The following is an 18164-nucleotide window of genomic DNA, read 5'->3' on the forward strand; positions in this document are numbered from 1 at the left end:
ACAGGGGGTTGGTATCTATGAAGAAGTGATAGAGAAAGGAACGAGACTTGTAAGTATACCTTTTCACATAGTTTTGACTCTTGAACCATGTTAATATTTTATGCATTCAAAAAATAAATTTAAACATGAATGGGGAAAACATGAAAGTTGAATGCAAATAGAAACAAAAGAACCCAACTATCTATCACATTGGCCGTATTCATAATTATACACCTAATTACACAGAAGGAAAAATACTAATCCAAACAATTTCTGAGCACAGTACTCTGACAATACACCCTCAATGGAATACAGTTTAGTCCTAAGGACAAAAAGAAAGCTGCAAAGAAATTTTTTAAGTGACTTAGTTTGTTGTTGATGAAGCCATCATGAAATATTCTGAATGAATCACAGGACTGAACAAATATATTGTTGGGAACCCAGGTTCTCATTGTGGGAGAAGACAGGTACAAGTATCAAAGGTGGACAGAAGAAAAAAAAAGTCCTGTAGTATTAGGATAGAATTAGAAACCTCATTAGTATACGGTCACCTGGGTGGCTTAGTAAGTTAAATGTCCAACTCGTGATTTCGGCTCAGGTCAGGATCTCGAGGTTTGTGAGATGGATCCCCCATCGGGCTCCCTGTTGACAGCATGGAGCCTGTTTGGAATTCCTTCTCTCCCTCTCTCTGTGCCCCTCCCAACTTCATTCTCTCTCTCTCTCTCTCTCTCTCTCTCTCTCTCTCTCAAATAAATAAATAAAACATTAAAAGAAAAAGAAACTGCATTAGTATAACTTGAGATTTCTTAGCTTTCCACAGAAGGAGCTGGAAGCAACCTCATCTCTGTACCCAAAGTGCCTCTAGCATCCAGACCTCGGTTGAACATTATGACATCTTGGAGAAGAGAAGGATTTCAGGGCTGAGACAGGGTAAGTTAAAAGAGAAGCTCTGAAGATCTTGACCAGAGAGTAAAGAAGTGCTCTCACACCTGGTGGGTAATGTCACAGAATGGGCCCCCCTGATACTGGGAGCTTGAAAGAGCTCAAGATGGCCAGACCATGGGTAATTTAACTTCAAAATGAGTCATGACAGGAATTGATCACAATACTGAATCAACAACTCATCCACAAATCCACCCTGATCCTGAACCCTTTTTTTTTGGGGGGGGGGGGGGAGGACAGAGAGACAGGATGCATATGCACATGGGGGTGGGGCAGGGGAAGAGGGAGAGAATCTCAAGCAGACTCACCCAGGGTGGATCCCCACATGGGGCTCCAGCTCATGACCTCAGCTAAAATCAAGAATCGGGTGCTTTACCAACTGGGCCACCCAGGCACCTCCTAAAACTTTATTTTAAAAGGGATGGGACAAGAGAAGAGAGAAAGGGAAAGCTTTTCTTTAGAATGCCAACAACCAGGTGGAGAAGGAAAGATAGAAATTGAAAACCATTGTTTTGCAACAGTAAAAATCACCAACGGAAGATGAAATATGGGGTAAGAGATTGCTGGGGACCACAATGTAGAGAAACCCGACAGACACCTACCTTAACCAAGGGATCAAACATATTATAACGGGATAAACTATACTATTCGCCCCTAACACACTCACTGATGAGAACACAGCATCATCTGTGTAGTATTCCTGCCAGAACTATTTACCCAGACCTAAAGAGGGAAGGAGTCAGACAAATACAAATAGAGCAATATCCTGCAAAACCAGCACGCTGGATTCTTGAAAAAAGAGATCAACAACAGACAGACACACAGACACTGAGATGGAAAAACAAAACAAAACAAAACAAAGTCTGGGTCTCTCTTCTATATTAGTGAAAACTAAATGGAGTTCAAGACCCTTCGTTGGATCCTGAGTGGAGGAAAATTTTTAAAAGACCTCATTGGGACAATTGAGGATATCTAAATATGAACTATTAGATGATAATGTTGTATCAGTGTTAAAATTCCAAAGTGGATCATTATATTGTGGTAGGAGAAGGTCCATGGTTCTTCAGAAATAAAGGCTCAGCTCTCATCAAGTTTAAAAAATACTGGGGCGCCTGGGTGGCGCAGTCGGTTAAGCGTCCGACTTCAGCCAGGTCACGATCTCGCGGTCCGTGAGTTCGAGCCCCGCGTCAGGCTCTGGGCTGATGGCTCAGAGCCTGGAGCCTGTTTCCGATTCTGTGTCTCCCTCTCTCTCTGCCCCTCCCCCGTTCATGCTCTGTCTCTCTCTGTCCCAAAAATAAATAAATGTTGAAAAAAAATTTTTAAAAAAATACTTAAGTGTATGTATTTATGAATTTGCATACACACAGATTCATACACAGAATTTAGCAGAGTACCAATGATTGGTGAATCTAATTGGTAGTTTTCCTTGCAAATTTTCTGTAGATTTGAAATTTTCCAAAATCAAACGTTGGGGAAAGTTAACTGAAATATACATTTAAAGCACATATAATTATATTAGATGTAAACAAGGAAAATATCCAACTATATGCAGTATATAAGAGAGCCATATTCAACATGAAGATTATTTTTAATGTTTTTTTTTTTTTTTTTGAGAGAAAGATACAGAGCGTGAGTAGTGGAGGGGGCAGAGAGAGAGGGAGACACAGAATCCAAAGCAGGCTTCAGGCTCTGAGCTGTCAGCCCGGAGCCCTACGTGGGGCTCGAACTCACGGACTGTGAGACCATGACTTGAGCTGAAGTCAGACGCTCAACCGACCAAGCACACAGGCACCCCTGAAAATGAAGATTTTTTAAAAAGGTAGTTCTGGTGGCTCTATAAACACCAGACAAGATAAATTGTAAGCAAAAAGCATTACCAGAAAAATTAATCTCAATGATTTTTCAAAAAGTTCAATTCACAAATATATTTAAAAATTCCAAAACTGTATGTCCAATAAAATGGCCTCAATATATAAAGCCACAGCAACACAGTACAAGGAGAAATAGAAAAATCTACATTCTTAACGAGAGGTCTTAACCTAAATCTCAGTTGTTGATGGACCAAGCAGCCAAAGCAGAACTCAAATGAGTGGAAATACCCACATACACAAGAATCTAAAGTTTAGCATCCATAAACACCTTCTGTAATACTAGGAGATATTCTCTCGCTAAAGAAAAAAATAAATCCAGAAAGAAGACCTCGAATATAGAAAGCAAGGGTAATCAAAGCAATTAAAAAAACAAAAAAGCTCTAAAACTTCTTCTTTACAGAAAAAAAATAACCCTAGAACTATTGTCTTTATATATATAATTTTATATATATATATATATGTATATATGTGTGTGTATGTATGTATATATATACATATGTGTGTGTGTATATATATATACACATATATATGTATATGTGTGTATATATATATATATATATATATATATATATATATATATATATATATTTGAGGGGGGGAGGGGCAGAGAGAGAGGGAGACAGAATCTGAAGCAAGCCTCAGGCTCTGAGCTATCAGCACAGAACCTAACACGGGGCTCAAAGTCATGATTGGTGAGATTATGACCTGGGCCAAAGTAGAAAGCTTAACCAACTGAGCCACCCAGGTGCCCCCGAGATTATCTTAATAGGAGAAGTGGATGAAATTGAGAAGGAACTAAAAGCATGGAGACATGGTTATTTTGTACAATAGGAAGCTATAGATTCTGATTAAGTCTGGAAGATAGAAAAATATTTAGATGCCTATCAAAAATGTAAGATTAACTACTAGAAAAATACAGTGTATTTTTCCTAAATGACCTGAGTAACAAAATCAAAACAGGAACAGGAACAAAAGCAAACAAATAAGAAGTTAATCAAAGACAGGAAAAGTAACAAATCAAGAAAATAAGAAGCATGGTAAAATATGGTATGTCAATCCAAACATGTCTGACTCCAACAGATGGTTTGTAGGAGGAGAAACAAAGCTAGGAGCTATTTACAAGAGATACCCCTAAAATAAAATGGCACCACAAAGTTGAAAATAAGGAGATCAAAAAAATACATACCAGAAAAATACCAAGAGGAGCACAATAATAATGTCAGACAATACGGTTTGAGGCAGACATCACTAACAGAAAACAAAGAGGTGTATTTTTATTTTTAAAACATTATAATCCACAAAGATCATAATAGTCACACACAGATGTGCAGTATCCCCAGAATTTCAAAATACAGAATGCAAAAAAGCCTCATAAACATAAAAAAAGGAAAATTTATAACCACGGTAGGTCTAACACCCTTAGAATCCATTCCTATGCAACTTCTCCAAGTGTCTCCTGATTAGCAAAATCTTACTATTTGTTTAGTGTCTAGGTTACTTTTTCTCAGGTCTCAGTATATCTCCATCCCTAGAGCATGCTAAGAATTGACCCTAGTGATAAAGCGAATGGTAACAAGGATGGCTGTGGTGGGTCTTGAGGAGAATGACATCCCATTTCAAGGCATCTGCCCTGGTTGACGTGAGCACGTAGGTTTCAAGCAAAGGAAGGCACCTCTCTTCAGATTTTGGCAGACAAGATACTTCCACTGACGAGGGAAGCTTGGGGTGACTTGGGCTTCAAGATCGTTAGTTTTCTCAGTCTAACCAGACATTTCTATTCCAAGTTTTGGGATCCCATTCTTTCCTAGTAATGCCCTAAACTTTAATGAAAGAAACTTGCCACACTGTGAAGTTAGCACTCACAACTCTACAGTCCACACAATTAAATTTTGTACCTGATATTTAGCAGTATCAGCCCCGTGACTACAAGAAGTAATCGTTCTTGCAGGGCTATAATAGAAGGTCTCCGACTTCCTATAGTCACATGGTGATTTGGGCTGAGAGCTAACGAGCCTGAACTTGTCCTTTCCTCTCTGTAAATATTCTAGTATATTCAGGGCAATCCACCTCCACAGTTCTGTTCTTTAGTCCTCATTACTGCTCTAACAGTCAAGTCCAGCACTTGCTTGAGATCTCAAGGCATTTGCATCCAGTGACATTGCATCACAATTAACCACAAGTGATAGCTTTATTAATTGGGATTCCATGGCATGCCAGATATTACCAGCATCCCATTTTCCATTAGCAAGGAGCAGAGCACTGCACTTAAGCCTAGACAAATCCCCAAATGCCATTGGTGTGTGTGTGTGTGTGTGTGTGTGTGTGTGTGTTTGCGTGTGGTATTTATCTTCTGGGACCACTTCCAATGCCAATTCTATCACTCAGGGTCCAGGCAAGAGACAGAAACTACATAGGAATTTGATCAGGGAAGATTAATACGAGGAAATATCTACAAGAATATATACTAATAGAGAACAGGGCAGAGGGAGAGCAGCCAACGAAGGAACAAACTTGGAAGGGCAGCCCCTTGCCCATAGTGGGATTCAGATCTCCTAGAGGACAAGTCTCCAGCCTACTAGATAGTGGAGAAGCACTCCAGATGCCTAGGGCCAGACCTGGTCCAAAGTGGGTGAGCTGAGGCGGGTCCACTGTGAGGCCTCCTGCTGGGTGCCCGCAAGCAAATCAGCCAGGCTGGGCACTGGCAACACAACTTGCTGGAGGGTAAGCGCCACTCTGTGTCCTACATATTCCACTGACAACCAAACGGGAGTTCACTTCAAACAGGAAGGTGCCCCTGCTTCCTGCCATGTCCCTCCAGCACCCTCTACTGGCAAAGGCTGGCATTGCGCCGGACGGCAAAGGAGAAAGGTTTACAGTGTGGCTCCGCTATCAAGGCAGTGAAGGGCCCATTTGGAGCTGAGGGGCAGTAAACTGGTAACTAAAGTATTCACTCGCTATTGCACCCCCTTTTCCTTCACCCAGCCCATTAGCTGTCTGGGGCTCTTTACCTGGCTCAGTACCCTAAACCCTTATTCCCAATGGGGTTAGCCCTGGGTAACACTGCCTAGGGAGTGCCACTTGAGCACTTTGCTAACCTTGATTATGGACACAGTAGTCCCAGGACAGGACGGAACCCAAGGGAAGCCCTAGACATCTGCCATCCATATTTCTCTACGTCCTCCTTGGGCAAGGAAACGTTCCCTTGATAGTTTCGTCAATCACTCCGGTCTTACACGTGGGTTGTGTTGTTTTTCATTTTTGTCCATTTGCCTGGTAGTGACTCCTGCAGCTCTGAGTGTCCAGGTGGCTCTGTCAATATCCACACTCAATAGACATATCACTGTGCCTCCTGGAGGAAGCATTTGTCCTTTGGGCACTAAAACCTCGAAGCTAGCCAAGCCCAGATTCACAGGGACAGGAAACACTTCGTAAGTGAGTTATGCTATAATCATTAGAGGGAATGGAGACAAGGTTCCAGAGGAGAAAGCTGAAGCACATAGAGGTTAGATACCTCACAGAGGTTGCACGGTTACAAACAGCTAATCTGGAATTCAAAATCATGCCTGACTCCAAAGTCCACATTGTTTCCAATCTACCGTGTGGCCTCCCGACTATCTGCCAGGCAGCTGTGAAGTATTAATGATAAACACAACATCGGGCCCCAAACCTCCAGTGCTGTCTCAGCCTCTAAGAGAATCGCCTCCATCTCACAGACACACAACGCCTTGAGCTGTGCTTACCTGCTTCCAGCTCTCCCTGCCTGTCTGTGCTGTGCATCACCCAAAACCCAGCACCGTTCACCCAAGAATGTTGAAACCAAGGGTCCTACCTTTGTGGCTAGAGTTTTCTTCCCTTATGTCAGAGCTGCTGCACTTTTTCCAAGCTCGAAAACATTACAGCAGCACTAGCTCCTGGGTCCAGACCTTCGGCAGTTGCCCTACCAACACTTTTTACCCTGCGGGCGGTGGACAGGTAGTCTGGCTCAAGGGCGGCCATAGTAGTTTTGCGGCGGGGCGGGGCGGGGCGGGGGGGGGGGAACACCACTGACCACGAGTGGTGGAAATTTTAAGCTGCTGAGGGAGGAACAGCTGACCTTTAAGAACGCCTCCAAGCGTGAGCGTGGCTGTTAGGAAAAGGAGCAGCAGCTGCAAAGGAACGAAGGCGCCCTTACAGGTGATTAACCACCACTAATGCCTCTCCTTCGAGATGGTGGGCGTGGCTGCCCCAGCCTCCAGATATGTGTTTTATGATGATCTCTCCCTTCATGGCACCCTAATGGGAACACGTGGCTCAGATTTGGGGAGAATATTAACTGAAACCTACATTAATACAGAGTCTAATAGAGTCCTTTTTTTTTTCTTAAAGAAGCAGCTGGCCATAACCTAATAGGGAAAGAAATGATCATGATGTAGCTGTTCTCCTTGCAGATGAAACTTCATAATAATATAACTTTCGTGCATATAGGTCACCCCCAAGACCAGGCTCCACTGTGGGTTTTAGAAACATGATCTAATTTGTGTAGCTCTAAGTGCTCAGCCAGGGTCAGGCATTATTCATCCACGTATCACATTTTACCACTGAGTCAGGTGAGGGATGAGGTAGAGCCCACCTTGGGAAATGGTGTGAAATGAGGAAAAGTATCTTCAGCTCTGGGCCAGCAGGGCACCACCCTCCACCCCCCTACCCTCCTTCCTCCAAGTTCCTGGAGCCTGGCCTCCCTCTGCTCTGCTCTCCACTAACCAAAACCTATTCCCTGTGTCCCATGCTCTCAGGCCTCAGATGTCAAGCAGTGAATCTGATTCACAAATCAGTGCTCGTGTGAAGAGACAAACAGGCAGTGTACCATCATTTAAGTAGATTTTTAGTAAAATCTAGCTTTCACCTCTTAAGGGACAAGTAACAGCAATCACTTTGCTTCTGCTTTTTAAAAAGACGAAAAGAGTGAGTGTGACCCTGTGTGATTTGGAAGGGCCTGCACTGCCCACATCCCCTTCTGAAGAAACAGCTTTATAGGGAACTATGTGATTCTACCCCATGCCCTCCATCCACAGCACTGGCAAATGCCTAACCAAAGGGTGGTCAGTCTAGACTTCTGGTCTGGCCCCAAAAGATGAACTTTGCAACTCGCGTTTTTTTCTTCGGAATTGGAAAACCGAAAGCAGCTGGAATGGCACATAGCCAGGGTATCATGGTCCAGAAGAGACTTTCCAGCCAAGAGAAGGGGGAGCAGGAGAGATACGGTGAGGGGTGTGGCTGCGTTGAGAGTTTCCTTAGTCCCTGGCTACTTTCTAGGCTTCCAGAGCTAGTCCAATGAGACTTCCACTCCTCTTAGCCTGTTCTTGGATGTCCATGACACTTGCTCTTGAATTTCAACACCAATGAGACTGCTACCTAGAGGGTGAACAACTGTCCACCAGTTAACAGCAGAATATAGAGCAAAATCCTGGCCTCCAAACCTGAACTGATGTATCTGTCCCCAAAAGTAGGGGTGATCCTGAAAACACCCAACAGTTGTACGGCAGAGGCCCCACTCATCAGAATGGTCTGCCCTGTCAGATACCAGCGCGTGTGTCCCGGCCTCTAGCTTCAGTCAGGATGGTCGTGGCAGTTGGAAGAAAGCCATCAGAAATGCCTTCACACCCCTCCCTCGCTGAGATGACGCTGCGAGAGCTTACCATAAGTTACCGTCACATGTTTCCCACCCAGACTTGGTGCCTCCGGCCTCCCTGCGATTCCCATGGTGCCTGAAAGGGGTGGGGTGGGCCCTTCTGAAAGGGAAAGTCACCCTGGTCTGGCACACGTTCCAAATCCTTAGGTGGAACCAATCCTTGGTTGGTCTGTATCCACACGAGTTAGAATGAGTCAGGGTGTGGCCATCAGAGCTGGGAGAAAATCTCTCTGAAGCTCTTGGGGGAGATTTTATAGGTCCCTGTGGAGAAAGACACACAGCATTGGCGGCCATGGTAAAAACCACAGGCATGCTGCCTCTGTATACAGGCAGAGGACCACTCACTCCTTCACACAACTCCCGTTGAGCCCGTGGGTACTACCAGTGCTGCCCACTTTTACACAGACTCAGATGGAATTTGTAAAACATAGGTACCCCGTGCATATTTTTAAGCTAATATCTAAATTTTTCATTTTGAGTTTAAACAGTTACAGTGTCACAATGCAAATATTGACATTAAAAAAAAACCTGTTCCATTATTCTCTTAAATGTAAAAACAGAAATGGCTAGTGAGATAGAATATGACTTGAGGGTGAGACAGGAGGGTGAGAAATCCTCTTTAAGCAGCTGTATCCAGTATACCATCAGTATCCAGGCAAAGCTGTAGGGCCAGAATGCTCTAAGCAGAGGAAACAAGTGCAAAGGCCCTGAGGCGGGAACAGACCTGACTTATTTGAAGAACAGGAGAACGTTAGTGTTGCAGAAACACAGAAAACAAAGAGTAGTAAGACACAGGCCGTAAGAGAGAGAGGGGTAGGCAGGGGCTGGATCGTGCAGAACTCTGGAGGCCATTTGTGTTTACTTCTTTTTGCCCCTCCACACTCTCCACCCCTATGTCCCTGCCTGGGCCGCAGGAGCCTGACCCGTGCCTCCGTCAGTAGGCTTTGTTGACTGCTGACTTCCAGATGTGCTTAGCCAAGGGTGTGCTCCAGCAGGTCTGAAGAGGAAAAAGCAGGATTGTGGGGCTTATTCCCCTGGCTCCCTTCTTGCAGTCTCACGAGCCAGCTGGGTTCCTCCAGTGAAGATCCCAGCCCCTGTCAGGGAGCCTCTCTACCCTGCCTCTGGTTCTGGTCACCACTTTCTTTCCCCGCCTCCCCACACCCCTTCATGCCTGGGGTGATCCCACTTGCTGTTATAGCAAGGGAAACTCTTCTGGTTTCCCTAACACCCTCTCCACCTTGGTAAAAAGTGCCTCCACTCAACTCTTCTCCAATTATCCTAACTTGTGTGGGTCATCTATTTCCTCCCGGGACCCCGCTTGGCACGCCATGATAAAGTGCTTACATTTTATTAGCAGTATTCTTAAATCCTTTGGTAATCGTCTTCCATCCTGTGAAATTATAGTCGTATCACAGATCTTTTTTTATTCTGGCTTTCATTTCCAGTGCTTCTATGGCGTTACAGGAAATGCAGTGACTCTATACGTGATGCATGACAGAGCTACGCGACACTTGAGAGACAACTGGTCCATTGAGAACAAAATACAGTTGGAGGCCATGAAGTTCAAGTCTTGAGCGGCATTCCCATGCACAACCCTCTCTGGGGAATGCAGCCACAGTAACTGCAAAGTCCATTCCCCTCTCCAGGTTAAAACTTCCTCTTCACCCTCGTGTTGTTATGTGGAAGACTTTCAGCCATAACCATATTTAGTCCTATTTGGGGAGGGGTGGGGAGTGGCGGGCCAAAAGCTAAAAAGAAAAATAAAGTCTGTGTATATGCTTCCATAGCTGAGATCGGTTTACTCCTAGCATACTTGCTTGGGAAAGCCTCCATCAGAGGCCGCGTGACCAACGAGCCAGGACGAAAACCTTTCCTTTCAACCGGGCGGACCCTGCCTGCTTTCATTCATCTCAATCCAAGGACCAGCATGTCAAGTCATGGCTCCGTTACACTGTGGGACCCATAAGTGGCTGCAAGGCCACTGCGGACGGAAGACGGTCCACGCTAATCACGGCAAGTCACAGCTGTCTTTTTTTTGTTGTTTAAAGCGTGTTTCCTTCATCAAGATAACATAAATGTACTGACAAAGGGAAACGTACAGACAGCCCAGAGAGGAAGCAGAAGGTAAGAGTGGATGGCCCAGTTACAAACAGGAACATGTGCAGAGGAGACAGTTTCCCTCCCCTTGCAGGCTGAGCCAGGTCCCCAGCACCCTGAGCGGCTGCTCCAGGACGGAAAACTCCTGGTGCCGGTGCCATATATTGTAACCAGACGTTCGGCTCACACCTTCTGAGAACACCAGGGAAGGCCAAGAAGCTTGGGGGCTCCTGAAAATAAGAAGCGAAGAAGAAAGGATGTAGGGGTTGGTTAAAAATAAAACTTATCAGATGAGAATTAAGTCCGCAGAATGTTATCTCTCTTCGCAGGAGGGCTGGGGGGGGGGGGGGAGGTGGGAAATAGGCACGTCAAGGAGAACGCAGGCCACAGGATGAATAAGCATAAAAATAGGAGGAAATGACCAAGCAAAGGAGCCAACCCTGCTGGGGGAGGGCCTTTCTAGGACAGGCGATAGCCCTCAAGGGCCGCATGAGAAACCAGCCAATGCACTGTTTCTCCTGCAGGGATCTATTTTTCTTCCCCTCTGTACCTTTTTCAAATCGGTTATTCTTTGTCGCCTCCCAGGTGCATTTATTATACTTTCAGAAAAAAATAAAGGTCTGTGGAAGAGGTTCTTGGGGAATTCCTACTTCCTGGCATTTTTACGGCAGGTAACCTTGTCCCCAGTGAATTTTTCAAAATCCAGACTGTGGGCAAGTACTTAAGCCCTTGCCCCGCTGGGAACAGCTGCCCGCCTCCCTACCCCCACCCACCTACAGCTCATCTGAGATCTGGCAGGAATTTGGGCTATTCCCAAAGCTGCCTTCCCAACAGGCCTACCACACCCAGACCCTGTTCTCTTTTAACTTCCATTTCCCTGGAAGTTCACGAATGATAGATAAAATGCTTCTTCCACTTCTCAATCCCAAGTCACCTTCCTCCTGTACATCCGCCAGGCATCTGTCATGAGGGATATGCTGTTCTCCCTCAAAGAACAGGCACAAAACAATGTCTACTTGTTAAATTAATGTTTAATGACCCAGTGTTGATCTGCTCCTAAAATGATGAATTTCATTCCGCAACTGCTCTTAAATCTGCAAGGCAAAACTGTGGCAATAAAACACAACAGCCGTTCTGAGATGTTGCTCTAGTTTTAAAAAAAAGACCCACAAAATCATCTTCATACATTTTCTGAAAAAAATCTCAGCACTCAGGAGCACGAGCAGCAACCACTTCCAAAAAAGCTGACTTTTCTAAGGGCTAAGTTTATCAAAGGTCAAACAAACAGGATTCAAGAAAGAAATCTGGTGCTTTTTCAGCGCGCACAGCATTTAAGTAAGCAAAAGAGCTGGGTTAAGGAAATTAAAATGACATCCTTTTAGAGGCCACCTTAAAAGATTCGGCAGAGACTGTCCAAGGGCCTTTGAGAATTAAAAATGTTTATAAATTTCCACTCAATGTCACTCAGAGGTGATGAAAGCATTCCTAAGATGACAGAGCCTTGCTCAGTCTCTTCCCTTAGTTTCTATTTCTCAGATGGAGAATTGTCAGGAACAGAACTACACTGACATCTCAGCTCTACCTCAACCCCAGAGTGGGAAGCTAGGTGCGTGAAAAAGAAAACTCGGCTTTCCTCCCCCAGAGTGCATCAAAACAGGGACAGGAGGGTAAGCAGTTTACACGCTGGCTGCCCAAATGTCACGATGATGCACTGTGGCCCGCTGGGAAGCCTCCACATGGCAACCCAGGAAATCCATTCTGTTTTCCCTCCCAGTGGCCCACCCTGCATAACTCTGCTATGTGGGTGATGGCACGCCCATCCTGCCCACGCCCAGCGTGAGCCCGAGGGGCCAACATTGGACATATACCCAAAGTTCCTCCACGATCCTGAGAGGCAGGCAGGAAAGAACCCATTACAAAGTCAAGGGAGAATTCAACTATGAAGTTGGCGATTTCTGTTCATGTGGTTTACACTGAGTAACTGACATTCCTTTGGGAGGCTGGGCACTAGACCCCCGTGGATAACCAAATACGTAAATATGCAAGCAGCTAGCATTGAAAGCTCCCCTTCTCCCTACTCCACTCATTCCTCTCTTGTTTTACCATCTCCTCTGCGGGAAGGAGATACCAAAGACAACAAATACTGAGGAGCTGGAAGTCCCAAGTCAAGCCCAACCACGTTGTGCTACTCCATTACCCTGTGACCTTGGACAAGCCACCTAACTGTTCTGAGAACATTTTCTCACGTGTAGAGAAGAGCTGTATCCCCCTGGCTGCAAAGAAGGAACACGTGAGAGCGTGTAGCACAGGCCTGGCATATAGGTATTCTCTGAGTATGTAGTCATTTTACCGATTGTTCTGTGTCAAGACTCGTTAACCGCTGACCGTGGCCTTGTAAATAAATGTAAAGGAGAGAGGCCATGGTAAATGCAGCCTCTCAAAGGACCTAACCTATCAACATGAAGGATCAGCAATATAGTAAAAAATCACATTCGGAGAGGAGTGGAGTGGGTCTGAAAGTTGACTGGTTCTTTAATATAAGGCAGCACATACAATCCAACAGAGCTCCTCGATACCCAGCTTCATTTTGAGAAGAACTATTTACTCTGTTTTGGCAAGTCTCTAACCACTTTGTTAACCAGTAGTATTCCCTTCATGTCATTCAAAGGATTTAAGACTGAAGCTAAGTCGATCTGGGATGATTTTTATTTAAAATAACTTGACCAAGAACATCCTTTGGGCCAGTCCTCATAGTTAATCAAATAGAAAAGCACCTGACATGTCCAAACTCCTATTTCATACAAACTGCTGACCCAGCATGGCATTTCCCATCATGGCTTTCTAAAACACGGGAAATTTCAGGACTGAATGACAGAAAGAAAGTAGGATGACCCAACCTCTAAAAAACCGGAGTTATTTGAAGAAGAAAAACAAAATCATGTCTGAGTGGATAATTCATGATTCGGACAGCCTAGCATTTAATTGGTATTAACTACTCTACTAAAGATCTATTTAATGCACTTAGGTAAGACTTTTTATTTCCATGAAGTCGGATCTTTGGTTCAAAATTTAATCTCCTGCCAAGGGCTCTGTACTATATAGGTGACGTAACACTGAGGTAGGCTCTTAACATTTCATTGCCAGGAATATAAAGGAAATTGATCAAATTATTTGCCAAATAATGTTTCTTCAGCAGGGTTAAGTCTTCCCCTAAGTGGGCTGTCAAAGACAGGAGCAAAACGCAGACCCTATTAAAGTTTTATTTTCCAGGTTAAATCTTCCAGGGCTCAAAATCAACCATGAAAAAAAATCAGTGCATTAAAAATTGATTTCATTTATAGTTTATTAGTTTATAGGACCTTTGTCTGAAGGAAATAAGCAAGGCCTAAGGGGTCAGATCTTCTGGCAAGTCAAAATATTGACTAAAATGAAAGATACAAGACATACTATTGGAATGACAGGATATTCCTTCAGAATCTTGTCACTAGCATCCTCATGACATTAGCAACCATGGAAAAAAGTTACAATTTTATAGAATATAAAATTCCTAGTAGATGACGTTCTTTCTTTTCTCCTACTGATGTATTTCACCAAAAGTGTTGAAGGATGCATCCTGTCCTATCTGAAGTTATTCTTTTTTTTTAATTTTTTTTTTACGTTTATTTATTTTTGAGACAGAGAGAGACAGAGCATGAATGGGGGAGGGTCAGAGAGAGGGGGAGACACAGAATCCGAAACAGGCTCCAGGTTCTGAGCCATCAGCCCAGAGCCCAACGCGGGGCTCGAACTCACAGACCGCGAGATTGTGACCTGAGTCAAACTCGGACGCTTAACCGACTGAGCCACCCAGGAGCCCCTGAAGTTATTCTTATGTTACTCCCATAGTCCCAGGCTATTAAAGGGCAGAATTCTTCTTTGTTCAATTTTCAGATTCAGAGTGTTCAACGACCTATTCCAACAGGTAAACAAATATAGAATGACACTATGACCAAAGCTTTCTAAAACTCTTAGCCTCGATTTATCTTTCTTTCAACGAGAGAAAGATATGCACAAAAAAACTCTAGCGAGCCCTTTCTGCCAAAAGTGGAGGAAATGAATCAAACCACTAAGACACTAAAGTAGGAGACCAAGTTTATTCAACAAGTATTTACTGAGCCCTTAATGTGCCAGGCACTATTTTAGGTTCTGGGAATACATTCCATTGATTAAAAACATACAAAAATCCCTGTCTTCATTGTGCTTACACTCTAGAGAAAAGATATAAGACAGTAAACATAATAAATAAGTAAATTACATAGTAAGTTAGAAGATGATAAGTACTATGAAAAAAAAAAATAGAGCAGTTGTGAGAATGAAGACAAGCCTTATCTGGAAATTTTCCAAAACCAGAAACGGAAAAAAAAAAATAAGCTTCTTTCTTGGAAAGTGTATATATCTGTAAATGACAAAAGAAGATATTTCTGGCTCTTTAATGTTCAAGAGATTTGCAAGCAAAAAACGAAAGGGATTTTAAAATATGAAAATGGAATTGAAAACCAGGAAGAGTAACTTTCGTAAAATAGGTGCACAATACAGGGTTCTTGAGATGGTGGAATCTGTGGCTCTACTGTAGTGGAATCTTCCACATTTCTAGCAAATTCCATGATTCTGGACATACTGCCAACCACAGTGGATCTGAAGAGTCAATTCTGTTGAAGAAAGTCTACTAGGAACAGAAAATGTGGACAAACTCAAATAGCTTTTCAGGATTTTTTTGTTTTATTTCCATTTCAATTTTAAAATACAATGCCCCGTTTTTTGTTATTTTCTCATTCTGTTAAAGAAGAAGGGTGAGCTCATTAAAAAGGAAAACTGAAACATGGGAAGGCCTACATTTCTAACACCATTGCCATTCTCAAATTGTTCACGATGCATACTTGAGGATTATTGTGTATCGGCAGACGCACGTCTTTTGATACCGTTTTTAGAAGTTGTGGTCTCCGAACTACCTTCCAGGTAGGTTCTTTTCCCCTTTGATTTAAATTTAAAATCCACTTCAACAAAGTAACCCGAACAATTTATGCCTGGTTTTTGCCTCTGGGGAATTAGGTCCTCCAAGTAAGAAGTGAAAATAAAAAATAAATGGTGTATCATCTTTGATCAGAAAGTCCTAATGTCAGAAAAATGGGGCAGAGGCAGAAAAGTCCAGGTTGCAGGACCAGGAAAAAAAGAACGTCCACCCACAGGATACTTACAAATTGATGACTATGACAGCAGCCCTTTCTAGAGGTAATAATGTCATTAGATTGTGATAATTCTCCAGAAACCCCAAAAGCCCTGGATTAAGAACATCTGGAAATTGTTCCGATGACACAAATTTCTGCTTCCTGCTGTTAAGGCTTCAATGATGCCTCTCTGTGGCATCTGTCACCGTTGCTTTTTCTTGGCAAACCTCCTCCTTTCAAATCAGGAAGTGTACATAAAGTGCAAGTAAGATTCACTCCCTTGCCCATGCTTCCATGATCTTGTTTTGATAGCTAGTATTACCAAATCTATCAGTTAAACCGCTGGCCAGCTAGGTCGTCTGCAGGCATTTCTGGCGTTAGCAAATGAGTTCATCTTGCAAGGAGAGTGTCTGAAGGTGGATGCCATCTCGGCAAGAAAACACAAAGTACCATACGTCAGACAGGGATGTGAATGATGCAAGCAGGAGGGGGATTTCTTGTCACTGAGTCACCGAAGAGGCCTTCTTTGGATCTCAACTCTTAAAGAGAATTCTGGAACATACTAAAATGAATGAGGCCAGTGGATTTCAGAACACAGTCAGTCTTCGGTGAGGGCAGATTCAGTTTTCCCTGGGTTGGGGAAAGGAAAGAAAATAAAGAGGGGAAGGAGCCAAATATGATGAGTTTAATGTCCCAAGTGTGATCAAAATAGCTTCCAGTGAAAACTTCCCATCTTATAATACAAAGCTGAACACAGTGCCCCATGACAGCACTTAGCAAAATGTGTTTTCTTTGGTTTTTGATAGAACTACAGTCCAAATGGGTCATGGGTTAGGCAATGTTACATATATCTTTATTTTAATCTTAGATTAGCTTGTCTTGATTAATATGCCAATGACCACTGTGACTCTTCAAGAGAGGAATATAGTATGTAATACATTTAAGGGGCCAGAAATTTACCTTTCGAAAACCAACTTGGCCAGACTAGCAGGATGTACAACAGATTTTGCGAAATGCTGGCCTACAACTGGAGGCAGGACAGGAATGGTGCTAAGTCACATTCGGTTTGTATTACATGAGCCCAGTGTCTGTAGACAGTCACAGTCCCACACCAATAGAATAAATCAACCATTCTAACTGGCCTCCACGGGATCCCCTATGAAATGTGCCAAAATCAGGGGCCAAATTGAATGTTATGTTTGATGGGTGAACATTAACGAAAAAAGTTAACTATTTCCCATGTATTATAACCTGTCACACAATCAGTGGACATTCACGGGGGATGAATGCCCTTTGCGTTTTTTCTGATTTTTTCCAGCAGAGCTCAGGCCAGGGGTTCAGGATTAAGCCCATCAAGATGTCATTACATCTGAAGCTAAGCCAAGGCTGAGACAGAACAGAGTACAGCTGAACCTTGAACAATATGGGTTCAAGGTTTGTTGAACCCATACACAGATTTGTTTCAACAAATACAGCACCGTACTGTAAATGCATTTTCTCTTCCTTAGGATTTTTCTTTGCTTTTTTTTTTAATTTAATTTTTAAATTTATTTTAGAGAGAGAGACAGAGCACAAGCAGGGGAGGGGCAGAGAGAGAGGGAAACACAGAATCCGAAGCAGCCTCTAGGCTGGGAGCTGTCAACACAGAGCCTGACACGGGGCTCAAACTCACGAAGGGTGAGCTCATGACCTGAACTGAAGTCAGAGGCTCAATGGACTGAGCCACCCGGCGTCCCCCTTAGGATTTTTCTTAATGGCATTTTCTTTCCCCTAGCTTTTCCTTTGTTGTAAGAATACAGCACATAAATACATAAAGCATACAAAATATGTGTTGACTTCATGTTTAATGCTTCCTGTCAACAGTAGGCAATTAGTAGCTAAGTTCTGGAGAGTCAAAAGTTATATGCAGATTTTCAACTGCAGGGGGGTCGGCACCCCTAACACCCGCCCCCACCCTCACCCCCACCCCCGCCCCGTTGTTCAAGGGTCAACTGTATATTAGAATATATAGAAAAAATCTTAAATAAAAGTCAAAGACTGACTTGATGAAAAGTCACAGAAAATTTTCGCACACGTACTGGTTAAATTCCTGAATTTCTTTTTGGCTTCTGCCCTTTCTTCAGCATCAAAGTACCATACAGTCATAGCGTATCTGTGAAAGATAAGCAGATATAATAAGAAAAGAAGCTTAAAAACACTACCAAAAAATTAAAATGCTATGAATCTCACATCAGAGTCCTTTATAAAGCCAGCATTTAAAGTTGTCCCTATTATTAGAAGTCCATCCCAATTTTAATTTAAAATAAACTTCTCTGGTTTCAATTCTATTTAAATGTAATAAAGCACGTGAGGAATTCCAAGTATGCACCAGGCATTATCCTGAGCAATGGGAATTCAAATGAT

General features: G+C 43.3%; 1 protein-coding gene and 1 long non-coding RNA gene across 6 annotated transcripts in view; both read right to left on the reverse strand.

The window, feature by feature from the left end:
• The window catches only part of LOC128316017 (uncharacterized), a 214345-nt gene extending 207045 nt beyond the window's left edge, over positions 1-7300 (reverse strand). For 2 of the 5 annotated variants that reach the window (XR_008299351.1, XR_008299349.1), the window contains exon 1: positions 6622-7300. This is a non-coding gene — a long non-coding RNA (uncharacterized LOC128316017). The remainder of the gene's footprint in view (positions 1-6621) is intronic. The other 3 variants (XR_008299348.1, XR_008299347.1, XR_008299350.1) reach the window with 2 other exon arrangements.
• A 7376-nt stretch (positions 7301-14676) lies between these two features.
• The window catches only part of EGLN3 (egl-9 family hypoxia inducible factor 3), a 30130-nt gene continuing 26642 nt past the window's right edge, over positions 14677-18164 (reverse strand). Inside the window, exons 4-5 of the mRNA XM_015073673.3 lie at positions 17840-17913; positions 14677-16391 (exon numbers count right to left, since the gene is read on the reverse strand). Of these exons, the coding sequence (XP_014929159.1) occupies positions 16360-16391; positions 17840-17913 (106 nt within the window). The 3' untranslated portion in view covers positions 14677-16359. The remainder of the gene's footprint in view (positions 16392-17839; positions 17914-18164) is intronic.

The sequence above is a fragment of the Acinonyx jubatus genome, chromosome B3, assembly GCF_027475565.1.
Source record: "Acinonyx jubatus isolate Ajub_Pintada_27869175 chromosome B3, VMU_Ajub_asm_v1.0, whole genome shotgun sequence".
NCBI classification, from domain to species: domain Eukaryota; kingdom Metazoa; phylum Chordata; class Mammalia; order Carnivora; family Felidae; genus Acinonyx; species Acinonyx jubatus.